We start from the raw sequence: 23,972 nt of genomic DNA on the forward strand, positions 1-23,972 counted from the left end.
TGAGCTAATGAAATCCATAGTAATTGAAAAGTAACATTGATATTCATCCTTAAGGCATGAAAAGGAAAAATTAATTGCCTACCAATGGTTTTTCCCTTTCATTTTACCCAGTACTTTCTCTGCAAATAGTTTTCAGTTGATCATAAAAACTTATTTTAAAATTGTTATGAAAACTCTCAATAATGTGGTTTTGTGGAAGAAAATACTGGCAAAAAGAATGGATGTGATCTTCAATGGTTTTGTTTCTGAGTAATGAAAAATTCTTACTGTGTTAATAAGTAGTTCTTGCCACATAACACACTAATGTCACTGCTGCTCTGCTTTTGGCAAGAGTATCTGAATAATTGGGATAGTTAGAAACTATGCAGCTGGGGCCATAAATTTGCAATTTTCAGTGTTTGATTTTACAGATTTTCTATCATGCTTGAACATTTGTGTGTGTGTGTGTATGATCACAGTCAAAGTTATCCAGGTATCTTCCTAGTAAATACACAACATCCTAAGACTGTATGATTTTCCAAGTCATTGTAGGATTCTCCTGTTTAAGAATAGTAAAAGCTTATCTTAATTTATAAAAAAAATCTATTCATAAATTTTAATCACTCCTTTTTTTAAATTTAGCTAGGATTTCTTAAACTAATCATTAAATTATCATGTAGTTATAAAAAGGGAATTTATCTTCAGTGAAGTAGCGCTGATATCAAGTAGCATAAGCTACTTGAAGATTTTAAAGCTACATAAGACCATAAACCAGCTTTATGGTTCACAAGAGCAAAAAAGCTGTCTAATTGCTAACAACTTAAAGCTGCATAAGTATTTAAGCCATACTGAATCCTTTTGGCTACCAATGCCTTTGCATATCCATTGGAACACAAGTGTTTCTGAAGTGATGTACAGGTGCAATGCCTTTCTTTCAAAATGAGCTTATTTGGCTAAAATTCTCTTATTCTTCCAACACTACCAACCTATGGAAGCTTCTAGCTTGTTTTAAGAGGAATCTTGTGGCTACACACTTTGATGTGCTTTCCTCTTTGCTTGAGAGTATCTAAAAGCAGGAGGATTTTATCATTTAAAATGAAGAAAAAGCCTGCTGCCACACAATTATCTCATAGAGATAGAAGTTATGGTACGCTGGAAAACTGATACTGGGCAAAAGCTACCTTATGTTGAATTCTTCAACATATTTGAGACTTAGGAGACCATTTAGAGGAAAAAGGGAGAGCTGAGTGGAAAAAAAATAACATATATTGTTTGACAAGCATTATGAAAGTTTAAGACTGGGAAAGTTAATTAACTGTGTGGGTCTGAATTGATTAAATACAAATACAATCTCAATTCAAATAATCTATCTTGGAGAAACATTACATAATTTTACTACAACAAAATTCCAAGTGACTGTGCCTGTCCCCAGAGAAGATAAAATGCACAGTTACCTGGAAGAGGAAACACTATGTACAAGGAATAATATGGCATTGACTCCAGAGCCCGGGTTGTCTTCAGTAGTTTTACGCCTGAAAACAAAGATATTTGTACAGGATATGTCAGATAGATTGTGTATTTTTCCAGAAAATATTTCACATTTAACTTGTATTTTTCCAGAAAATATTTCACATTTAACTTGTAATTAAAAAAAAAATTAAACTTTTGATTTCCCAGAATGCATGCCACCTGAAGTTTTAGACAGTTTTTCAGAATCAGTTAATCAGTTATGATGGTTTAATATCAGTGGAAAAGACATACAGAATGTGCCTGTCACAGGAAAAAACAGGTACCTAATGGAATGGTGAAAATTTCATTCAGCCAAGTATTTTCTTGAGGATTAGTATTTAAGAGGAAAGTGAAGTAACTAAGTTAATGTTAGCAATGCTCCTTCTTCCTGGCACTCAAAGAGAGATGTCAACCCTGTGTAAAGCACTCTACTAACATTGCCTTTCCTGTCTTCCATGCATCAATATGAATTAGCTGACTCATATATGGGGAAGCAAATATAAAGAAAGAGTCACTGTCTGAACTGCAGTAAAGTTTTGATTATTTTCCATGGTGCAGAAAACTCATCTCACTTTCTCACAAACCTGCCAATTTTACACATGAAGGATGAAGTGAAACTCTTGGTTAGGATAGTTAAATGTTGATTTTGTATGGTCCTAAAAGACATGTATTCCTTCACTAACACAGGAATATTGCTATACTGCTCCACTCAGTCTAACTAGACATATTGCCATGGTTCAGTTTACTGAGGTAGCAGATTAATGGGGATAAGAATATCTGGAACCATCCTATGATCACTCTTTGTCTCTTTCTCTGAAAGATCTTTACTCTCAAACCTCCAAAATTGCATCAGGTTTCTCCTCATTGAATGTGACTTTTAGTCTTCTAGGTATGGACAGTGATGGAGATACTGATAATGCAGAACTTCTGCAATATTCATCTGAAGTAGCACTACTTCCAAATGTCCTCCCAAACACAAAAGTTCCAAAATAAGAATGTTTCTACAGCTCTGTAGCAGCCCCTAGTCAATGACTAGAGTGAATTATATAGTGAGTTTCCTTCAATGGCAGTGTTGAGTTATGTTAAAACATTATTTTTAATTACACCATTCCGTCCCCAAATCACTCTTCTATCACTTCTCCTACCCGCAATGTCAGGACTAGCTAGCAAAGTAATTTGAAGTGGGAGGGAGGAGGGCCCACATAAGTTGCTACTTTAATTCCTGCTTGTAAATCACCCTTTATATTTGGGTACATTGGTATTTCTAGTATGCCATTTGAAAAGTTTGTATGACATACTGGAGATCAAAAGGCATGAAAGTAATACTTACAGGCATTTCACAGAGGCAGATTCAAAATCCCACAAATTTATTTCACCATTTGCACTTCCTGTAGCTATCAATCTGCCTCCTTCTACTTTTAAAACATCAAAACACCTAATATCCACAGAAGATAAAAAAGTCTACAAAGAAGATTAAAAGAAAAAATTGAGTAGGAGTAAGAGTAGGACACTACAGACCGTGAAATATTTTAACTGTCAATCTAAAAAAATGCCTAAAATGACAGTGTCTAGTGCATATGGGATGCTATTTTAATACTATTGTATTTGAGCTACATAGAAACACCAGAGGAAACAGGCAGTGAAAGTATTGTGAAACTCCCTGCTGCAGAGGACAGGGGCATCCAACCTGACCTGCTTTTTACAGTACAGTTGCAATTTGAGCATGTGAAAACAGATGTAAGGGCTGAAGATTAATCAAAAGTAGGTATCTGTGGAGACATTCTAATCAAGTTAAAGGAAGAAGTCTGAAGAGAGATGTAATGACCTTTCCATAAACATCATCCACATCTGTTAGTGAAATTTTACAAGACAGAACTTAAGTCTTGTGGAATATTCAAGTTAAATTGAAACATAAATTTGACATTTTATTTTACAGAAGCTGTAAGAGGAGAAAATGGAATCACTCTGATACTGAGCTTGATCTTTACGTTCCACTACTACTAAAAGCCCAGCAATAGGAGGAAAGACACCTCATTTTCTAGAAACACCTCTAGGGTGTTTATGTAAGAACCTCAACTTACTATATTGTACAGGAATGTGAAGTTTATGTTCAGAGCAACTCCTTAATTATGGTAATAACCATGTGATGGACTTCTAGGAAGATACAGCCCTTAGAAACAGATTTATTGATTTATTCTGTGTATTTATTTCAGTGTACAGTAAAGTTTAGAATCACAGAGTCACAGAACGTGTAAAGTTGTAAGGGACCACAGTGCGGAATAATTATTTGGTTGTTGTCCTGTTGCTAAAACATTAAATCTTTGTGAGCACAATAAACATTTTACTTTCTAATCTTCTATAAATATAGCAAAACTTTGAAGTGTTTCTCACCTCTGTCTCATTTTTCATGCAACCGGTGTTACATAGAAGCCGAATCTCTGGGAAAAAATCTTGTGTTTTTAAGGAGGCAGGCTTCAAAGACAGATGCACAACTGGATTCCTTCGTGGAAATGGCACTATCTCAGGAAGCACCCATGTGACATATAGATCTGTTTGAGCTGAGTCACCCTATTAAAATAACTGACTTAATGAAAGAGGAAGGAAAGGATTTCTCTATTCATAAAGAATTATAGCAAGTGTGTATCAAAAGCTTGTTTTCTTTGAGAAATTACAAAAACTGTTACAGGTATTAACTAGCATACACCTAAACTGCAAACTGAAGTTTCATCTAGACATATTCCAGCTGCCCTTAAATTACTTGCCATTACATTAGAAGCTAAGCAGCTGTGGAATTCAGAGCTATTGATTTTACTTATTTTAACTACCTCTTTAAAGTAAGTTGTCTCCTTAGTTTTAGCTGTTTATTTCACAAACGTTGTTACTCTCCATTTCTTATCTACCAAAACATTCAGCAAAATGATGGTTGTTCCAGTTGTGTGAGAAGAGAAGCTACAGCTCAGCTAAAGCCCTGAATCTCTGATTCCTCCCCATCATGCCTAGAGGCAGCTGGGAGTTACTTTGATGCTTTTCCTTCTATAACAAATTCACTCCAGTATCTAGTTCCTGCTCTAACATTGACATTTCTGTCCATTTTGAGAAATGTTACTGAAATGAGCTCCTTAGGTTTGCTACTATTTTCATAGATGTATTGAGCTGCAGAATGAAGCAATAATTAAGATTTTAGTCGATCTTATGCTATTGAGTTAATCAAACAAGCAATACCTTTAGGAAAGGACTAAAAATTGAGAGATCTATAGTAGAGTCCTACAAAGGATGAACTGTTTTAGGCTGCTACTCCCATTTACCTTGTGAAATACTATATTTAAAGCCTTTTAAAAAAGCTAATAATAAAACAACCTGTATTTCTCATTATCACAGAAATATTTGTGGAAAAATGTAGTTCTGCAAGTATGTGAAACAGTATTAATCTACTTAGCTTCATAAAGACTTGGAGGAGATTCAGCTCCTCACCAATCTGTCTGTCAAGGGATACATTTACATCGTTTACATTTAATGGATTGTTGAACAATTTCAGTAATAACACTGAGGAGCAAGTAGTGTGATGCAGTATTTCAAAAAAGTTGGAATAACAGAAGAAAACCCTGTATAAAGCAGCTTTTCATTAACAGGCTTAAAAGAATGTATTATTTACTGAGATAAGAGCCTGTATATTTCTTTTTTTTCTCAAATATATCATCTGTCTAAACTCACATTTTCTACCTTGCACACAGCAAGCTTTAAACACAGCAGCTTTAAAGTTTCAGAAGAATTTTGTTCCAAGTTAAACATTCCAATTTGAGGAAATTAATTCCACAGAAAAATGGTTTGTCTGAGAAGTTAAGCCATAATTATTGAAAGCTGTGAATAAAACTAACATTCTGTTAGTTCAATGTAAAACTAACATTCTGTTAGTTTTAGCTGAAGGGAACACAGAGTAGATGCTCAAAATCAAGCCAAGCAAGTCAACCTGATGTATTACTGCCTTGTTTCTTGGTATCAGTTCCTAAGAATCCACTGCCTTAATTTTAAACAAAAATAAAATAAAACAATCTTTTCATCAAAATATCATCTTAAGAAGCTCTTTAAATAGAATAAACACTATCTGTAGTAACAACACCAATATTTTAAAGCCACTACCTCAAATGATCTGTAATGACTGAAACCTCAATCACAAATGAAAAAGCAAACTCGAGGAAAAAATTATGAGAATGCTGAAAACCACTGATGGACTAATAAATATTTTAACACTAGACAGAAGGGCAAAAAGCTAAGTTGATTATATTGAAAAAGTAGATTGTTCCTTGACAGTTTCTAAAAGTTTATCTACTAATTAATAAAAAAGTTCTATTTTACCTCAGAAATGAGTAGCTACCAAATGAAATTAGTGGGGGAAAAGGAAGCATATTTGAAAAACCTGAATGATTTTTATCTTCCCTCTCTGCTCCACAACAATAACTGCATGTTGACCCTCATCAGCCTTCAGATATACTATCTTCAGCACACGATGCTCATCATCGCCGTGTTGCGCTAAAGGCAAAGCTTTAACTTCTTGCCCACTTTCAAACTCCCAGATTTTCACTGTTCCTACACAGAGATGACAAAAATGTAGAAAAGGGAATTAATTTTAAACAATAACCCGTGCCGAAAATCCAGAATCTTGAATAGGACCAAACAGGGAGAAGAGAAAGAGAAAATCCAATTTGAGGTCAAGAGCTAGGTCACTGGTCTTTCAAAAATTTTAACTGTGTGTTTCTTAGCAAAGCAGCTGTAGGGCCAGAAAAACTTAACAGAAAACATCACTAAGCTCTCAATTTTTCCATCTTTTCTTTCATGTCTATTTTTTTTTTTTTTGTACAGCCCAGGATAAAAGATCTCTGCTTACCTTACTTCCTATGGTTTCTGAATAACATTATCAGAGAGCAATCAGAGTGTGGGATATCCAGCAGAAGACTTTGGGTTCTGAACGACAGCAATGAGCTGAGGGACCTGATTGCTGGATTCATCCCAGAGAGCTACTGGGGAGGAGGTGCTATGGAATTTTCTTAAGTAAAGCAATTAAGTACGTGTGACTTTTCTTTTGTAAGACTTGACAACATTCACTTTCTTTTGTGGTCTTAAGATCCATAAAGGGTGCAGTCTCTGCTCCCAGGTAGAAACAGGAAATATTAGCCAGTATGTTGTGTGGGAAAGGCCATCATTTCCTCTTCATGTGAAGTAGATTTCATAAGTGTCACATATTTTAGAAATTCAGGTGTGTATTCTTGAACATTTTAAGGTAAGAAGAATTATTCTTTCATGTTAACAGATTATAAAATTATTAAAGCTTCCTTCACATTTTGATGTGCACTTGTGTATTGGAGAAGTCTTGTCATATTACCTAAAACTCATGCGCCCTTATTAACAGACATGAAAAATACAGGAAATGTGTATATGCATATCTGTATCTATATCTCTCTATCTCTATCTCTATCTCTGTCTCTACCTATATCTCTCTATATATCTATCTATATCTATATCTATATCATCTATATCTATATCTATATCAAGACCCAACCCTGCCCTTCTGCATACTGACAGCTGTGCAATCAAAATTAATTCTGTCACTGAGACAGTCAAGGCAAAGAGTTCTGTCTGCAAATGTAATATGCCATTTAAAAATGATAATAAAAAGTAGTAAAGGTAAAAAAAAAAGGTAGTAATGATTTAATTGCTTTACCATCACATGCCCCAGTAGCAAGATAAACCCCATTTCTTTCAATGGCTGCACAGGTCACCTCAGTATTCTGCCCATGCGCATCTTCTATTTGATATATTTGAGATCCTGTTTCTAGGTCCCAGACCTAAAAAAATAATATTAGTTATTTTTATTATCCTCTAAAACTGGTTACACAAAGTGCTCTACTGTAATAGAAGAAATTATGGCCAATAGCAAAATCTTTTATTGAAACATCAGTGTATTTTCCCTGAAAATGTCCCTTTCTCTGGGGAAGTCACCCAGGCAAGAAGAGACACTATTTTTTATGTATGCATGATAAATACCCTTGTTAAATCAGAGAGACTGACATTAAATATAAAGTGTTTTTACAGTTTGAAAACAAAGAAGTTTATCTACAAAGAATTGTTTGAGTTTTAGTTTCTGTGCAGAATATACAAATGAGGCTTTTCATAAACATTTGGGCCAAAAACATAGAAACAACTATCTCTGGTCATTATTGAATCCTTTTAGAAATTTAAGCAACACCTTTTAATGAAACACCAATACAAAATTTGGTCACTGCAGTGGGATAACTCAGATGCAACTGGATATATCAAGTAGCCACTGATTTCATATGCACTGGAATCTGATTTTCTGTAGCACCAAGTGCTCCAATTATCTTGTGATTGTAATAGTGTTGCAGCCATTGTGGTCTAAGGAAGGCAGGGTTTACAGTGACAAATAACATCTTTAGAGAGAGTATAAACTGAACAATTACACAAGCCTTTCTCCACAGGAATGCCATGCATCACCAACTGACCCAATAAAAGATGCTACCCCTCCCTAAAAATTTTGCCATCTAATGTACCAACAGCTGGTGAAAACTACATGTTCTCAGTACCTCTTCTGATTATTGTAGATTATTGTAGATTATTGTAGATTATTGTAGATTATTGTAGATTATTGTATTTATGTTAAAAAGAAAAGTTGGATCTTCTGAACCCAAATGAGGTTCATGGCTACCATTTCTTTGGACCCCAAAATAGCCACAAAAACAACACTTTGAATAAAAAATATTAGTAACTTATCAAATTTCCTGATAACTTGTTCTGAATACAAAAGCTGAGACTTCTATTTTTCAGTATAAAGGGTGACAATTTACACTCACCTTTAGTATTGACTCAGTGCAAATGCTGAGAATCTGGTGAAAAGCCCTGTTGTAAACCAGAACATTGAGGTTCTTCTCATGTGTCTGAGGCAACTCTTTTGAATCTTGTATCACATTAGCTAGGGGATAAATATCAATGACATCTGAACCTGCACAAGGTGAGAGAAGTGAGAATACATACATTTTGTGCATAATTACTTTTCCTGGAAATGAAAAGATTTCACATAAACCTTTGGTACAAGCTCTTCTGAAGAGAATACAGAATATTGTCTGGTTTTTGAGGACACTTGTTCTCTGATGCAGAAAACCTTCTCACACAGTCCCCGAAAAGTACCAGTCAAACAATGGCCAAGCATTTACCTGTCTTACACAGTCCTTTGCCCACCTTTGATGAGACTGACATCCTGACCGCAAATTAGTAGAAGCCATAAATCCCCCAGTCACAGAGTTGGTTGGCATGAAATGGAATGTACCCAAATACATAAAACTCTAACTGGGAGATCTATCACTCAAATAAATTCTGGTTTCTGATTTCTTAGAGATAAAGCAATTCTATCTGCAGGCAATGATGATGTCTTTCCAGTACCTTCTCTATACAGCACTGCAGCTCTGAATGGTGTTTTCCAAACACTTTCCAGTGCTCTCAGTTCAGGGGTTGCAAAGACAGAAGCAGACGGAGCCGATAAGACAAAAGAAAGGACAAGGTCTGTACAATGCTCTCAAGCCAGAGTGCATATGCAGTTTCCCATTGCAGCTCCAGTATCCCTGCCCCGGTATCCCTGCTGATCTACCAGCAGAGGAGCAGCAGTGAGCCCAGAACAAAGGAGGAAATTGCCTAATCCTTGGCATAAATCCAGGTGCAGAGGCCAGCACCTTGGAAACAGGCACAGAAGGAAAGCTATGGCAAAATTCAAATGAAGCATGAAGGTGAGCTGTGATTTATGAATGTTAGCGAATTACTAAGTGAAAATCTCCTCTGTGAAGCCAGGTACATAGCAATGAGGATGAATTCGCTCATATACAGCCTCACTCTCTTGCCCTCTTCAGGGGCAAGGAAACATTCATTTAGGTTTTCAATGGGATCACTAACAGAATCCAGGACCAGCCTTTTACAAATATTTAGGCACTTATAGAACCATTGCTTATAAGGGTAAATTACCTCATTTTGTCAAGGAGTGACCTGTATAATTTCCCAACATTGCTACTAAACCTTGAAAATCTCACCAGCATAAATTTGAAATGAAGACAGTATCTGTATCCTTCAGTGATTAAAAAAGTCAGTAGAAACCATCAGGTCACTGAAAACAAAATGTTTCACATTAATCTTCTCAGATCTGACAAGGTTTGCAAGCTTTGTGCTTTGTTCCTAATCCAAGGACAGAAAAAGCTGTCTCCAAAGACAATTACTTTATTTGCCTGGTACATGTCAGGTCTCATAGCCTCAGAACATGTTCAAAGCTGTCTTTTTTGTAACTACATCTCTGGGGCAGATAAATCCTGCCAATTACAAGAGTCTCTGCCTTAGATACAAAAGACTAACATCTTTTGTGACAAATGCAAAGCTCTGGTCCCTCAGAGGAGCCAGGCTCCCTGCTACAAAAGCAGGAAACAGAGCCCAGAAACCCCAGGTTGAGTTCCCACAATATTTTATTCCTAATCATTTGGGCACTGTGTCTGTTGACACCTCAGGTTGTAGGGCTGTCTTTACTACTGAGTTAAGTAAGGAGTTTGGATATACTTGTGAGGGCTCCACAGAGATTGTACGCTGCTGTTTTCATCTCCAACCAGGAGGTGGGTCCTAGAGGAATAGTTAGGGGAAGATAAATAACATAATAGCTTTCAAGAAATGACAAGTCTATGTAACAATCTGTGTAGTTTAATTTTGCCTTGGGAGGCTCACCTTGCCTTCAGAGAAGCCTTTCTCATTTCCTTTGGTTCCTGCTGTTAATTCCCATGCTGAATATTTTCATGCCATTTTCAATATTGAAATTATCACCATATATAACCCACTTTAAGACAGTCTTAACGGGCAATACCCTCATCTCCCAGTATTCTGTATAATCTCATATACCTTACTCCTGTACTCAACTTCAGCTGTATTTAATCATAAAGAAAACTAGATTCTAGGAGAAAGGGCATGCTCTCACACACCATCTGCAATAACATACCTGTGAAAAGCAGGCCATGATCATTGTCAAATACCATGGGAAAGGTATTAATCTCTTCTGGAGTCCCATGATCTTCATAGAAGACCTGCAGTGGTGAAAGAGTCTGTATATCCCACACTCTAAAAACCTAGAGGGAGAGAGAGAGGAGAAAATCTAGTGCTGTATCCTGACTGGATTTTCAACTATTTTGTTTCTATGACAATACTATAGCCTCCAATGAAAATCACATTGATAAAAATGGTACGGCCCAAAATAAGCAAGAAAAATATCAAAGGTATCTTTATCCCTATTTTACTAAGAATAAAATGCACAGAAAGGCTGAATTTTGTAGTCTTAACCTGAGAAGTCCACAGCAGAACCAGATCTCATAAAAACTGGTTCTACCCCTTAATGACAAGATGTCTCAGTTGTGTGCCATACTTTTCTGTAACATACAGATAAATGCCACTTGTTTAAAAACTTGTATTTGAACTGGAGTATGAAATTATGTGCAACAGTACAAAGATAAATTTCAGGGAGCACTGGATAAAGAAATTCCTGAAGTCTTCGACTGACAGCAGATGTTGGACCAAATCAGGATCAGAACACACTGTAGAAGTATTATTGTTATGCATATAAAGTTCTTGTGCTCTCCATAAGGAAATGCCATTGACCACAGTCAGGGTACCATCCTGTAAATAGCATTTTTAATACTTCAAGAAACCATGATTTTTTCTCAGATCCCTTGGCCTTTAGTGTGGTGCATTTCTCTGCAAGATATTTTTACTATGCTCTCAAAAGTTATTCTGTCATCACATCTGCCTGCAATTCTTATTCAGCTGCCATAACTGGTGAGTTGTATGTAGGCATTTGTGCAAGCTATTTTTATTCATTCAATTGTGCTATTATTATGGCTTCACTTTTAATTGGGATTTTACCACAAAGACACATGTCGGTACAACATCAATGCTCTCATCAATACTCTGAGGGTTGTGAGCTTGACAAAACTCACAGCCTTATTTTAAAGGATGTTACAGTGGATCCACCAGAATTCTGAAAAGGAAAGGAAGAAAAGGAACAGATACATCAATCAGTGTTTAAACAAATCACCTTTGGCACTAGAGAGAAATTCATGCATGAGTGTTTCAGAATGTTAAGTAAAAGAAAGGTTCTCCTTAATATTTTGTTTGTTTTCAGGAAAACTCAAAAAGAAAGGACTCTAAAGAACTTTTTACTGAGAATAAATTTTCCCTGAGACAGTACTGATTCAAAAAAATCACGTCCATTACATTCCTCTGATAAACTTCTGATTACATTTCAGATTTTACTCAGACATGCAATTTCTAAAGCCTGTGAAGAGCAAACCAGTCATTGAGAAGCCTTGAAACAGGAAATCCATTTGAATAGGAAAACATCATGAAGACCTTCATCCAACTGAACAGTAGACCAGCAAAAATTGAAAGAAGGATCGATAAGGAGAACTGAGGAAGTTAGGGCAATAACGTAGGTGGATCTCAAAGCTCAATTCTGGTACACTCACTATTAGAGCATGTAAAACAGGGGTAAGAGCTGAAAATTAAGTAAAAGTAGGTATCTGTGGAGATACTACAGTCAGGTAAAATAATAAGTCACTGAACAAAGATAAACCTTCCCATAAACATCACCCTGATCTGTTACAGTGTTAGTGAAATTACACAAAACAAAAATGAAAAAAAGACAATTCTAATAGTCTAATGGACTATTCAATTGGTCAAAAAGTGAGACATAGGTTTGCCATAATATCAAGGCAATAAAAAGAGTTGTTTCCAAAGCACAAGAGAATATAAGTAAGAGCTTCCTGTGCCATTTCTTGCTGCTTTTTCAACTGCTAAGGCCAGCAGCACATTCAGAAAATGCAGTCACTTAAAGTGACAGCAAAAACCTAGATACATTGCAGCATTCATAAATCTCTTCCCTGCCTTATGGCTGCCTTCTTTTCCCAGCCTGTGGGCAGGGATGGGGAGATTACATAAACCATTGTTTCACATGAGTAACTCCCACACATGCCATCACCAGCATGGCCGCAAGACACAATGTCAGTGCTGCTCATCTGCATCAGCACACAGACTGTGCATGAATCCAGGCTTGACGAGAGGCAACAAAAGGCATGCTTATTTAGAAATTAGGAAGTGGCTAGGGGGAGTTGCCTGAGGAGTGTTGCGTTAATCCTAACTTTACTGTCCTTAGTTATTGAAGAATTTCCCACAGCAGCCTAAGAAATACCAGGAATCCCTGAAAACCTCTGAGAGCATATTCTTAATGGAAAAGTGCTTTTGGACTGTGTCTTCTGAAATGCAAAACACAGACTACATACAAGCAAACAAAACATATTAGGGAGGAGAAGGAATGTGGAAAGAAGGTACTTCAAGTGCTATTGGAAAAAACTCACTGTTTCAACTTTATAGGGAAAGCTGAACTGTACTTCCATCAACATTATTTCTACAATAATAGCTTACATTAATGAGAAACTTTGTTTGGTTTAGTTGTTGGCAGAATTGGCTTTGACCCACAGAGAGACTTTTTTAAGAGTTTGCAGAGCAGGGATACTTGCCTGTGCTCCCACACTGTGACCAGCCTTCTCCACACAGCTGGTATCTGGGGCACAGGGGCATTCAAGGAATGCACACTGCATCTCTTTCCTCTATCTTGGCTGCAACAGCCCCAGAAAACTGCCTTGTTATCCTCTCCAGGACTGCAATATGGAGCAGTTCCCTCTGTTCTGGGGGCTCTTTTTGTGTCATTCATTTTCAACCCAATGGCAAAATCACATAGTTACAGATGGAATTCCCACAGACACTGATAAAAAATTGGGAACCAAATCCCCCCAGAATTCAGTGGGACTTCTTGCCACTGAGACTCACCCCGAGCCTTCTGACATCCTCTGAAAATTTTAAATGTCTATATTTGCATTCATAAACATTTTCCTCTTGAGCACGACCTTCCTTCAAGCCCTAAAACTCAGAACATATAAAAAAGTCTGAACAATCATTTCCATTGGCTCTGAAGCCTTTGTTTTATGAACACATAAAGCTAGCAACACACCTCTCTTCTATTTTTCTCAATACACTAGAAGACAGACAGAAGGCAAAAGATTCATCTTAACAACTAAAATGTGAAGATCAGAGGGAAATAGAAAAAAGATGGGAAATGAGGCCAGAAAAATTGGTAAATAAATTTTTTACTTGCTCTCAGTACAATAAGATACAGGCTTGTGAACACTTATCTCTTGCCAGGTTTCTATGAAGACACTACTGTGGAAACACACTTTGACTTTGGAAGAAGCAAATCCTGTTCTCTTTTCTGTCTGTAAATAACTGAGATAGATAAGGACTAAAGAAGTTCAGGTTTTGCCCCTCCCTCTTCCCCCGCCAAAACATAATCCCTTCCAATTTCTGCTAGTTAAGAATAAGTGACTTTAAAACACTTCTATAGGAAATATCTCAATAACTCTCTAGAGAAAACAGTAACTTTCTTTTAGTTCTTTCAAACTCTCACATTCTCCTGATACTTTTTGAAAGTTAAACAATATTTGTTTTTTGAAGAAGTCAACTTTCCTCAGTTTTACAGAATGATGATACTGCAAGTCTTTAAAAGGACTTATGCAGGAAAATCCAAAATCCAACCACTCGTGGGGCAGAAAGAAGTTGTGCTAGCCACTGTAGGCATAGACAGGAAGAGTAAGGAACAACTGAGGTGGATTTTTTGTTGAAGCGTTTAGTTTATCTGCTCCTCTTTGCTACCCTGTTCACTTGTTTGAGAAGGTCATTTAAGACTCCATGGTCTAAATGAAAAAATTCACAAATTCATATAGAATGTCTGAGGCCTCAAAGACAAAAAATCACCAAGCATGAATGTCAAACTGCAGTTCTGCTTACTGCATTACTTAAGTTATCTGCAGAGTGCCTATATGTGTTTTGTGATCCCTGAAGGTGATCCTGCAAAGTGCTACAACTCCCAGTCACAGTAAGAAGACTTAGGAACAAATGGATGTCAATGGGATTACTTGTGAGGTTAAGGCAAGGAGGATTTAGTTCTAATCATATTATTGCAATGTGGTGCAGCAGCCAGCACTATAGCTACTGCCTTAATAGACATAGCAACTTGACAAAGTTCAAAATTATGAGCATTTCAAATCACTTCCTCAGATGTGATATATATACTACCATGTGGTAGTATATAAAATCACCTACTTTTCCCATACCTGAAGGGATGCTGGAAAGAAATCAAACTGTTGTATGCAGTAGTGAGTCTAATTACATAGTAATGAACCTGAAGGATATTTACTGGGTGCTGTTATTGAGAGGGTGTAAATGCTCTGTAAATGCTCCTGTCTCTATACTGTGTGCAGGATGTGCTGACAATAGACATACCTGATCCCCGCTGCAAAGAGAAAATAACAGTCAACACTTCTGGAGAACAGCTTCACTGGACATGTAGATGGTCTAGGGGTCAGAAACAGGAAACTAGAGGTATAGAATAGAGGTGGCTGCCCATTGATACCTGAATCAGAAGAGTTAAAAACCAGTCAGGCTCCTCTTGTCAATCTTCAACCAATCTTAGAATGATTCTCTCACCTTAGTCAAAGTTTTTGAAGAAATTTTACTTTTTCATGGAATAACAACAGTTGTGGTTGGAAGGGACCTTTGGAGATCACCTTGTCTTATACCATGGTTCAAGTTAGGCCACATAGAGCAGGGCCATGCCCAGATGGATTTGAAATATCTCCAAGGACAGAGATTCCACAACTTCTCTGGGTGCCCTGTGTCTGTGCTTGGTCTCCCTCACAGTAAAGAAGTATTTCCTGATGTTCACACAGAATCTCCTGTTTCAGTTCTTATTGTCTTTGTTCTGGTCACTGGGAGCCACTGAAAAGATCCTAGTACCATCTTCTTTACACTCTCCCTTCCAATATTTATCTGCATGGATGAGATCTCCCTTGAGACTTCTGCTGGCTTTTGTAGTGTTTTTTTTGTTTGTTTGTTTGGTATTTTTTTAGACTGTCAAAGGCGCAGAGTTATTTGAATGTTAGAAAATGGGACAGGAAATTACAGAAAATTGAGTATCTTACATGAAAAGTCTGAAGAATAGTCAATGCTATTGAAGGATTATGCAATATAAGAGAATAATAAAATTCTTAATATCTGGGAGAAACAAACAAACCAAAGAGAATAAAGGCACAGCAGTAAGAGAACTTTGGCTTCAAAGCTGTAAACAAAAAATGTGTCTGATATAGATGTGGCCACATAATTTTTGTGAAGGATGACTGGAACAGATTTCCCAAATGCCTCTTTTTCAAATTATCTAGATTAAATTTTATATTGTTATACAGTACATTCCAGTAACGGCTCTGATTAGCAATGGTTTGACATAAATTAAGCAGTGTGTTCCCAGCTGAGTTGCTCTCATTTTTCAGGAGGACAAATGACTGTACTATAAATATATCCTTATAACAATATCATGTGCTTTCAAAACTGGTTAGACAGACATTCACACTAACAGGCAGTGCTACAATCACCTGCTCAGTTCCAGACTGACAATGACACTTAAGACTTCCCACAGGGATATTGCCCAGCTGATATTAGGCAGATCAGGAGAGAGACGACAGGAGACTGATAACATCAAGGGTTGAGTAAATTTGCAAAAGTCAGAAAATGAAAAAACTAATAACATATCTTACCTCCCTTTATCTTCTCTGAAATGCTAAAAATCTACCCTGGTTGTGTAAGAGTAAAGCTAACATATGTACAACAGAGTTACTTTAGGGTAGGCAAATTTTAGCATGGGAATATTTATGTGGTTGCATCATGTTGGCTGCATTAGATTTTGAAGAAATTATGAATGGAATGAAACTCTCCCATGCCCCAGAAGGAAGATATGAGAAATTCCTGCTTGTTGCACTACTCTCCTGCCATGTGTAAATGTGTGCATTGCTCTTGCTACCAAAAATTAAATTGCTTTTAAAAAGAAAAAAACAAAAGAACAGTGACTTCACTTATTTAAAACAAGGGGTTTGTGTTTACAAATGACACTGTACAGTGGTTTAAAGACTGGGAATGTAGTCCTTATATTAGCCCTACTGATCATCAAACAAAAATTTATGAATTGAAGCCTGTAGGCTCAAATGTTGTTCTGACTCACTGAGGCGGTCTAATTCAACTAAACCCACCACTGAGATGTTCTAGTAAAATCAATGAGACACCTGGTGAAGTAAATTTTGGGTTACTGGTTTCCATTGACAACTCAGGCAAGATATGAAGTTGTAGACTCCACTGTTGAAGTTGTGAATCACCACTCTGCACTGAGAGAGAGTGGCTGTCACGTCTTCACAGCCTTTCAGTACAAGAGCTATTCCTCTTGGAATAGCTCTTGTCAGTCTGGAATAGCTAGTCAGGTCTGGTCTCTGCCATTAGTCTTAACCTCCTTGTTTCCACAGAGTGTAAGGTCATCTTTCAGATAATGGCTGGCTTCCTGCCACATCTCCAGGCAGGAGATGTTAATAGCCCCTGTGCCTATGAGTGGATTTTTCCCCCTTGATTCTTCCTGAATGCATTCAATCAGTTCTGTAATATGAAAAAAATGAAGTAATAAATGCTTCTTGATGCAGGATGAAAATAAGAATGGGCAAACTATAGAGAGACAGGAGCAATGAACAACTGAGTCACATGAAGGAGAGGAAAACAATAAACACTGCAGAGATTTCCTATGCAGTATTCTTCTATCTGTGCTGAAGCATCAAGTCAGTTTTCCATTATTTCTTTACCCCACAGACTGTTCTCATATTACCATACACTCTGTAAAAGTAATTCTTCTGTTTATTGGGCCCAACAGGAAAAAAAAAACCCAAGCAACAATAGCAATTTTTATTAACTTAGAGTACTAGTATTTGTAGAAAAAAGCATTAGTGGCAGATCAAGTATCTTTATACAGGACAATCTTGCCTTGCCTGCTTGAAACATCAAATTGATGTAATAATTCATTGTCTATTGAGTGTATCTTGAAGCATCTGAGGATGCTGCTTAGCTGTAATTCCAAGTCCAAAGCTGGCTTTTTTTAAAGGACTTAAAGTATTATACCAGCATTTTTTGTCAATAAAAAAGATATTGCTTCAGTGCTTGAATAAGCCATATTATTTTATACTTTGCAGAGAAAAGGTGTAAAACAGTTCTAACAGTAGAAAATAATCACTCTTTCTTCTTTTTAGAGCTCCCAAATGATAAATATCAATGGTATTACAATCATAAATCTAGAGATAGGCTTTGGCAGTCATCTTGGAAAAAATGCTTCCTGAAAATTGCTTTAGTGGCTTCTGCAGAATAATTCCAATCAAAGAATTTTATACATTTGCATTTACACTCATACATATGCTTTTACTTTTATGCCAATAACCTAATGTACGCCTATAACATGCTGACACTTTAGTAAAGAGTCCATGGATTATATGAAAACCTGAGTCAGTATTTTGGTACAATGACACAAGGGATGAGTTAATATCTTCAGACAAATTTAACAGTAATTACTTTTTGGAAGTATTTTCAACCAAATTTAAGTCAAGACAAACAGACTCTAAGTGTAATTGTGATGAATGTAGCTCATGTTGGTCTGTGGTATATAATTTAACATACAATTGTGCTTGTGGGAAATCTCAACATGAGATTCAGAGAATGCTCCTATGATTAGGAACACACAGATCGTGTTAATATTTCACATCTTCTTGTAAATTCATGTAACTGAACTGCTGAAGAAAAAGACATGTCTGTGGACTACAGCTGTAAGTGTACCTATGCAAATTGTTATTTCCAAGGTAATCACAAACTGGAAGATCGGGAACAAACTTATTTCCATGAATATTATACTTCAGAGCAAGTTCAGCAACACAGAAATATGAAAATTCCTGCCTTGGCCCTCCCCTCTACCTCAATGTCACTAATATGGAAATATTAATTCATATGACTAAAAGTCATACAGAAATTATATACAATTCAATGTGTCTGCCTAATTTGTAGGTATTCTTATGTTATAAGCCCAAAAACTAAGTTTAATTGTTGTGATAGAAGAATTAGAAAATTTTTAATAGCTACCTGACAACTTTTTACTAATAATTAGTTCTATCAAGAAATCCTTATAATGTTGGAACAAAAAAAAATGCTTATGTGCTGGAGCAGTTAAAGAAATCTTCATTTTCTCAAATAGGACAATTGTTTGAATTCAAATTCCAAAATAGTTTTTTAATTGTTGTGGTAATTTTTTTTTATTATTACTGGTTAAGGACAACTTGTTTTCAGTTAGATTAAATATCACTGAGGTTTCTTTAATGCTTTCCAGAAAGCTGTATTGCACATTGCCCAAAATGCCACAGAGTAAATCAAGAAGTCGGCTCCAAGAAGAAGACAGCACTGCTCAGATGTTTCTTCTGCTGAGAAAAGCAGAACTGATCCCGTGAATTGTACTAGTTCTGACTGGGGTAGAGTTAATTTTCTTCCCAGTGGCTGGTATGGGGCTGTGTTTTGGATTTGTGCTGAACACAGGTTGATAATACAGAGACATTTATGTTATTGCTGAGCTGGGCTTGCACAGAGGCAAGGTCTGCTGAGTGATCTGTATTTTTGGAATCTACCTCACAAAGTTAACACAATGATGCCTCCCTCCCCTTCTCCTGGGATCTACTCTTTTTCATGCTCTGGTATGTTCAGACCAGAGTTAAGTTAAGAATCTTCTAAACTAGCTCTTCCACTATAATACAAATCTCATATGATCTCTAATTTTTTTCACTAGTGCTGTGAAACCACAGTTTCAGATTTGTTAATTTTTACATTTTTGTATAAACCACAATATATATTTATGTTCTATAGTATGGAGCTAAGGCTAATAACACCAAATAAATCCCCTGGTACTCTTGTAATACATGTGTGAGACTTGTGGTATCTTTAAACCATTCACTGCAGGTTTTGAGCTCTTAATTCAGCCAATACTTTAGACCGCAACGCATTGCTGCAGCAAAAATCTGAGACCAAAAGCCAATGTGATCCCTTACTTTTGAACTCCGTAGTATAAATCAGTTGCATACAGGCTGCAGAGACATTCTTGTGAACACATTTTACATTGCACAAAAGTATCTTTACAATGACGAGGAACTTTTTAATATAGTTCAAGAAAAATAGCCATAAAGTTTAAAATCCATCTGAATCTTCATATGTTACAATTATGTAACAAAGATAACAATTGCAAATCTTAATTAAAAAAAAATTACTACTTTTCACCTTGTTTTTCAACTTTAGTTGAAAATGGCACAATAAAAAAGCTCTTATTTTAATATGGATAGCTGATATGGTTTAGGTTAAATTTCATTTTGGGAAGGTTTTGAAAAAGTGTTAATTTAATTTTCCTAAGCTTTTCCTCTAGTTCTGCTATTCTGTCAAACATTTATTGTAAAATCTATACACAGAAATATTGTTTCACTAGGATACAATGCTTCTATGAGATCATTGATATGTCTCTAACTTATTTTCAGTAAAGATATATAGGCTGTCCTTATTTTGCTTCTCCTTTGCTTCCTATATCACAGTCACTAAAAGACAGAAACAAAACAGAGAAAACTATTTTGATTTTTTTTATGCTGAGCAGATTGAAAAGCAAGTTGGTCTTTGTTTTTTAGGTGGAAACAAATTAAATGCTAAAGTGTTGTTATAAGATCCCTGAGAAGTTGCACACCTTTGTATAATTCCTGGTTCTTGACTGTCAAACACAAATGTGCTTTAAGCAGGTTAGAAGCAATCCCATTATAGCTGACCTTCTTCTGCCATTTGGTATACCATATATCTTCTATAGATTGCATATTTGAGGTACAGGGTGATAAGCACTTTATTTGAAAGTCTGAGTTTAGACTCCTCTGTGTGGGATTCCTTCTTTTTTGATATAGTTTTTATTATGACCAGAAGATTTATCTGACACTTGAAAATCTAGGAATTGATGTCTATTTTCTTTGAGAACTGTAATTTCAGCCTTATAACTCATTGCACTATTTAAACACACATGGCTTTTAATTAAAACAAACTTTCATATATTCATTTGCACCTAAAAGTGGTCTTGCGATGTCATTGGCACTACTCAGCTATATTTAGCTAAGATCACGTGTCCACATACTTAGAGACTTTTAAAATAGATTTTGCTTTCTCATAAATCATCATATTGAATCATAGAAAAGCCCACAAGGGCCCTCAAAAGATCTTCTACATTTAATGCCTCAGGGGCTTCATTCTCAGTTGCTTTTTCATAAGTATCTTAATGTTCATTCATTCCCCTTAAGTCATGTCTTACATCTTACTCCATTTTTCCTACATGTATAGCTTGAGGCTATCTGCCAAAACCCTCCTTAATTCACAGTAATGTACGCCTGTAGCAAAGCTACAGCTACTCTGTAGCAAAGCTACAGAGTTACCTACAGAACAGACAGGTATAGATTCATAGAAGTGAGGAAGGGGGAAAGGTTATGGCTCCAGGATTATGTGAAGATGGGAAATCTTGGTAATTTATTTTCAGCTAGTATTACTTTTAGAAATGTGCGGGATTTTTTAAGAATAAGATTAAAGAAGTGAAAATGTGGTATTTACTGCCACCACAATGAGCAATGGTAAGCAATCATAGCAAAGGAGTGGCATGGGCAGGACAAATAGTTCTGCAATATTTCCTACATAACCCAATAAAAATCTGGAAACCTTTGCGATAGAAGAATATCTCAGCAGATCAATTACATTAGGTCCTCATTGATTTATAGGAGCTATTTTTCATAATCATACCTTCAATTTTAATGACCATTCTGAACTCTACTACTTCTGCTCAAGACCTGCAGCTTTAACCAGTCTGGTGCAACTGGTTAATTTAGTATCTATCCTCCCGACTCCATCACTCTAGATGCTAATAAGGATATGGAATAGTGTTAAATATCAAAAAATATTGCATTGGACCACCTTGAAAGAGTTCTATAGCCATTCACAACTACTCCTTCAGGGGCTTCTCTCTTTTTTGGCACATATTTATAGAAGTTTTTATTCTCTCCTGAGAAGTCTCATTCTGACAAATCATATAAATAACCAACACCATGATTCCACCAATCACTTCTCGTATACACATCTCTTTCCAGCAGAATCTTGTAATATTTGGTGGAATAAGTGTTATTACTAATTTTATTAGCATTCCTGTTTATGGTCAATGCTTGGAACAGTAAGCCTTGTAAAAGACACTGGTTAGAAAGAGAACTTGCACATGATATATATCACTTGAACATGATATACAGATACACCAGAAAAACTCCACCTATGGATTTAGTAGGCTGATAGGAAGAGAGAAGTGCAAAAGAACTGTAGGAATTTTTTGCAGGTGATCACTACTGAATGAAGCATTTGAGTATAGGTTCTGTTTTAAATCTGTCAGTTGCTAAAGTAACACAGAAATGATCAGAATGTTAATATCTACGACTGTAAGCGGAATGTAACATTCTGTAAGCAGAATGTTAATATCTATTATTTATTGTAATACTATTGTCTTTTGTCACATTCGTGAAGATAATTTGTCAGATAGTTCCATTCTACTCTTGCTTCTCAACATAAAATATTTTGGAAATTTTAAGCTAAACCCTTTTTATTAAATTAAATGATGTGATAATCAATTGCTATCAGAAGTACTTAATCAAAAATAGATTCCTACTTGAATTTATAACATTGATTTTACAGAATCACAGAACCATTTAGGTTGGAAAGACCTCCAAGATCACCAAGTCCAACCTGTGACCAAGCACTGCCTTGTCAACCAGATCACGGCACCAAGTGCCACGTCCAGTTGTTTCCTTAACACTTCTGGTGATGGTGATACCACCTCCCAAGGTAACCCATTCCAATATTTACCAACTCTTTCTGTGGATAAATTCTTCCTGGTGTTAAACCTAAACCTCCTCTGTCACAGTGTAAGGCCATTTTCTCTTGTCCTATTTCTAGTTGCCTGGGAGAAGAGGCTGACTGACCCCCACCTGGCTACAGCCTCCTTTCAGGCAGTTGTAGAGAGTGATAAGGTCTCCCCTCAGCCTCCTTTTTTTTCCAAGCTAAACACCCCCAGCTCTCTCAGCCACTCCTCGTAGGACTTGCGCTCCAGACCCTTTACCAGCCTCACTGACCTTCTCTGGACATGCTCCAACACCTCAGTGCCCTTCCTAAAGTGAGGGGCCCAACACAGAACACAGGATTTGAGGTGTGGCCTCACCAATGCTGAGTACAGGGGGACAATCACTGCTCTGGTCTTGTTGGCCACACTATTGCTGATCCAGACCAGGATGCCATTGGCCTTCTTGGCCACGCTGGCATATTCCTAGCTCAAGTTCAGCTGCTGTTGACCAGTAACCCCAGGTCCTTTTCTGCTGGGCAGCTTTCAGCCACTCTTCCCCAAGCATGTAATGCTGCCTGGGGTTGTAGTGGCTGAAATGCAGGACCCGACACTTGACCTTATTGAACCTCATACTGTTGGCTTTGGCCCATCAATCCAGTCTCTCCAGATGCCTCTGCAGAGCCCTCCTCCCCTCCAGCAGATCGACACTCTCCTAACTTGGTGCTGTCTGTGAATTTATTAAGGGTGCACTTGGTCCCCTCATCCTGATCATCAATAGGGATATTGAACAGGTCTAGACCCAACACTAATCCCTGGGGCCACCTCTAGAGACTGGTCACCAACTGGATGTGGCATCATTCACCACCACTCTCTGGGCCTGGCCATCCAACCAGTTCTTAATGCAGCAAAGGTGCACCTGTGCAAGCTGTGGGCTGACAGCTTTTCCAGGAGAATGCCATGGGAGACAGTACCAAAGACTTTGCTGAAGTCCAGGCAGACAACATTCACAGCCTTACCCTCACCTACCAGGTGGGTCACCTGCTCATAAAAGGAGACCAGGTTAGGCAGGCAGGACCTGTCTTTCCTAAACCTGTGCTGCCTGGGCCTGATCCCTTGGTTGTCCTGTTTGTGCTGTGTGATTGCACTCCAGATCCTCTGTTCCATAACTCTGTGAGCCACTGAGGTTAGGCTGACAAGCCTGGACTTCTCTGGATCCTTCTTCCAGCCCTCTTTCCTTGAGGTTCAGAAAAGTGTTTTACCTTTGCACAGGAAAGGCTGATAACATGTTGATCTTTTTCATTTGTCACAATTTCCACAATACTATGTTTGTGTCCTAATAGCTTCCCCGTAGGACTAAAAGTAACAACAGGATTCCACAAACGAAGGATTCTGTCATTACCTAAAAGAAAAAAAAAATATTATATATAGTCAGAAAGATTGAATAGTCACTTGTATTACAAATAAGCTTTGCAATTGAGAGCTTAGCGTTCAAAAGTCTGTCCTTTCATTTGGGTATACTACTCCCACATAAGGACGTGAATTTTTCATTCTAAGGGCAGGATTG

At 37.0% G+C, this 23,972-nt stretch overlaps 1 protein-coding gene across 8 annotated transcripts in view; it reads right to left on the reverse strand.

Moving 5' to 3' along the window:
* The window catches only part of WDR64 (WD repeat domain 64), a 259,862-nt gene that overhangs the window by 207,364 nt on the left and 28,526 nt on the right, over window positions 1–23,972 (reverse strand). For all 8 annotated transcript variants that reach the window (XM_068184943.1, XM_068184941.1, XM_068184940.1 and 5 more), the window contains 8 exons: window positions 23,668–23,807; window positions 10,520–10,646; window positions 8,352–8,500; window positions 7,205–7,328; window positions 5,903–6,072; window positions 3,880–4,056; window positions 2,819–2,949; window positions 1,434–1,511 (listed from right to left, as the gene is read on the reverse strand). In XM_068184943.1, coding sequence (XP_068041044.1) covers window positions 1,434–1,511; window positions 2,819–2,949; window positions 3,880–4,056; window positions 5,903–6,072; window positions 7,205–7,328; window positions 8,352–8,500; window positions 10,520–10,646; window positions 23,668–23,807 — 1,096 coding nt within the window. The remainder of the gene's footprint in view (window positions 1–1,433; window positions 1,512–2,818; window positions 2,950–3,879; window positions 4,057–5,902; window positions 6,073–7,204; window positions 7,329–8,351; window positions 8,501–10,519; window positions 10,647–23,667; window positions 23,808–23,972) is intronic.

This window comes from Anomalospiza imberbis, chromosome 3 (genome assembly GCF_031753505.1).
Source record: "Anomalospiza imberbis isolate Cuckoo-Finch-1a 21T00152 chromosome 3, ASM3175350v1, whole genome shotgun sequence".
Taxonomy (NCBI): domain Eukaryota; kingdom Metazoa; phylum Chordata; class Aves; order Passeriformes; family Viduidae; genus Anomalospiza; species Anomalospiza imberbis.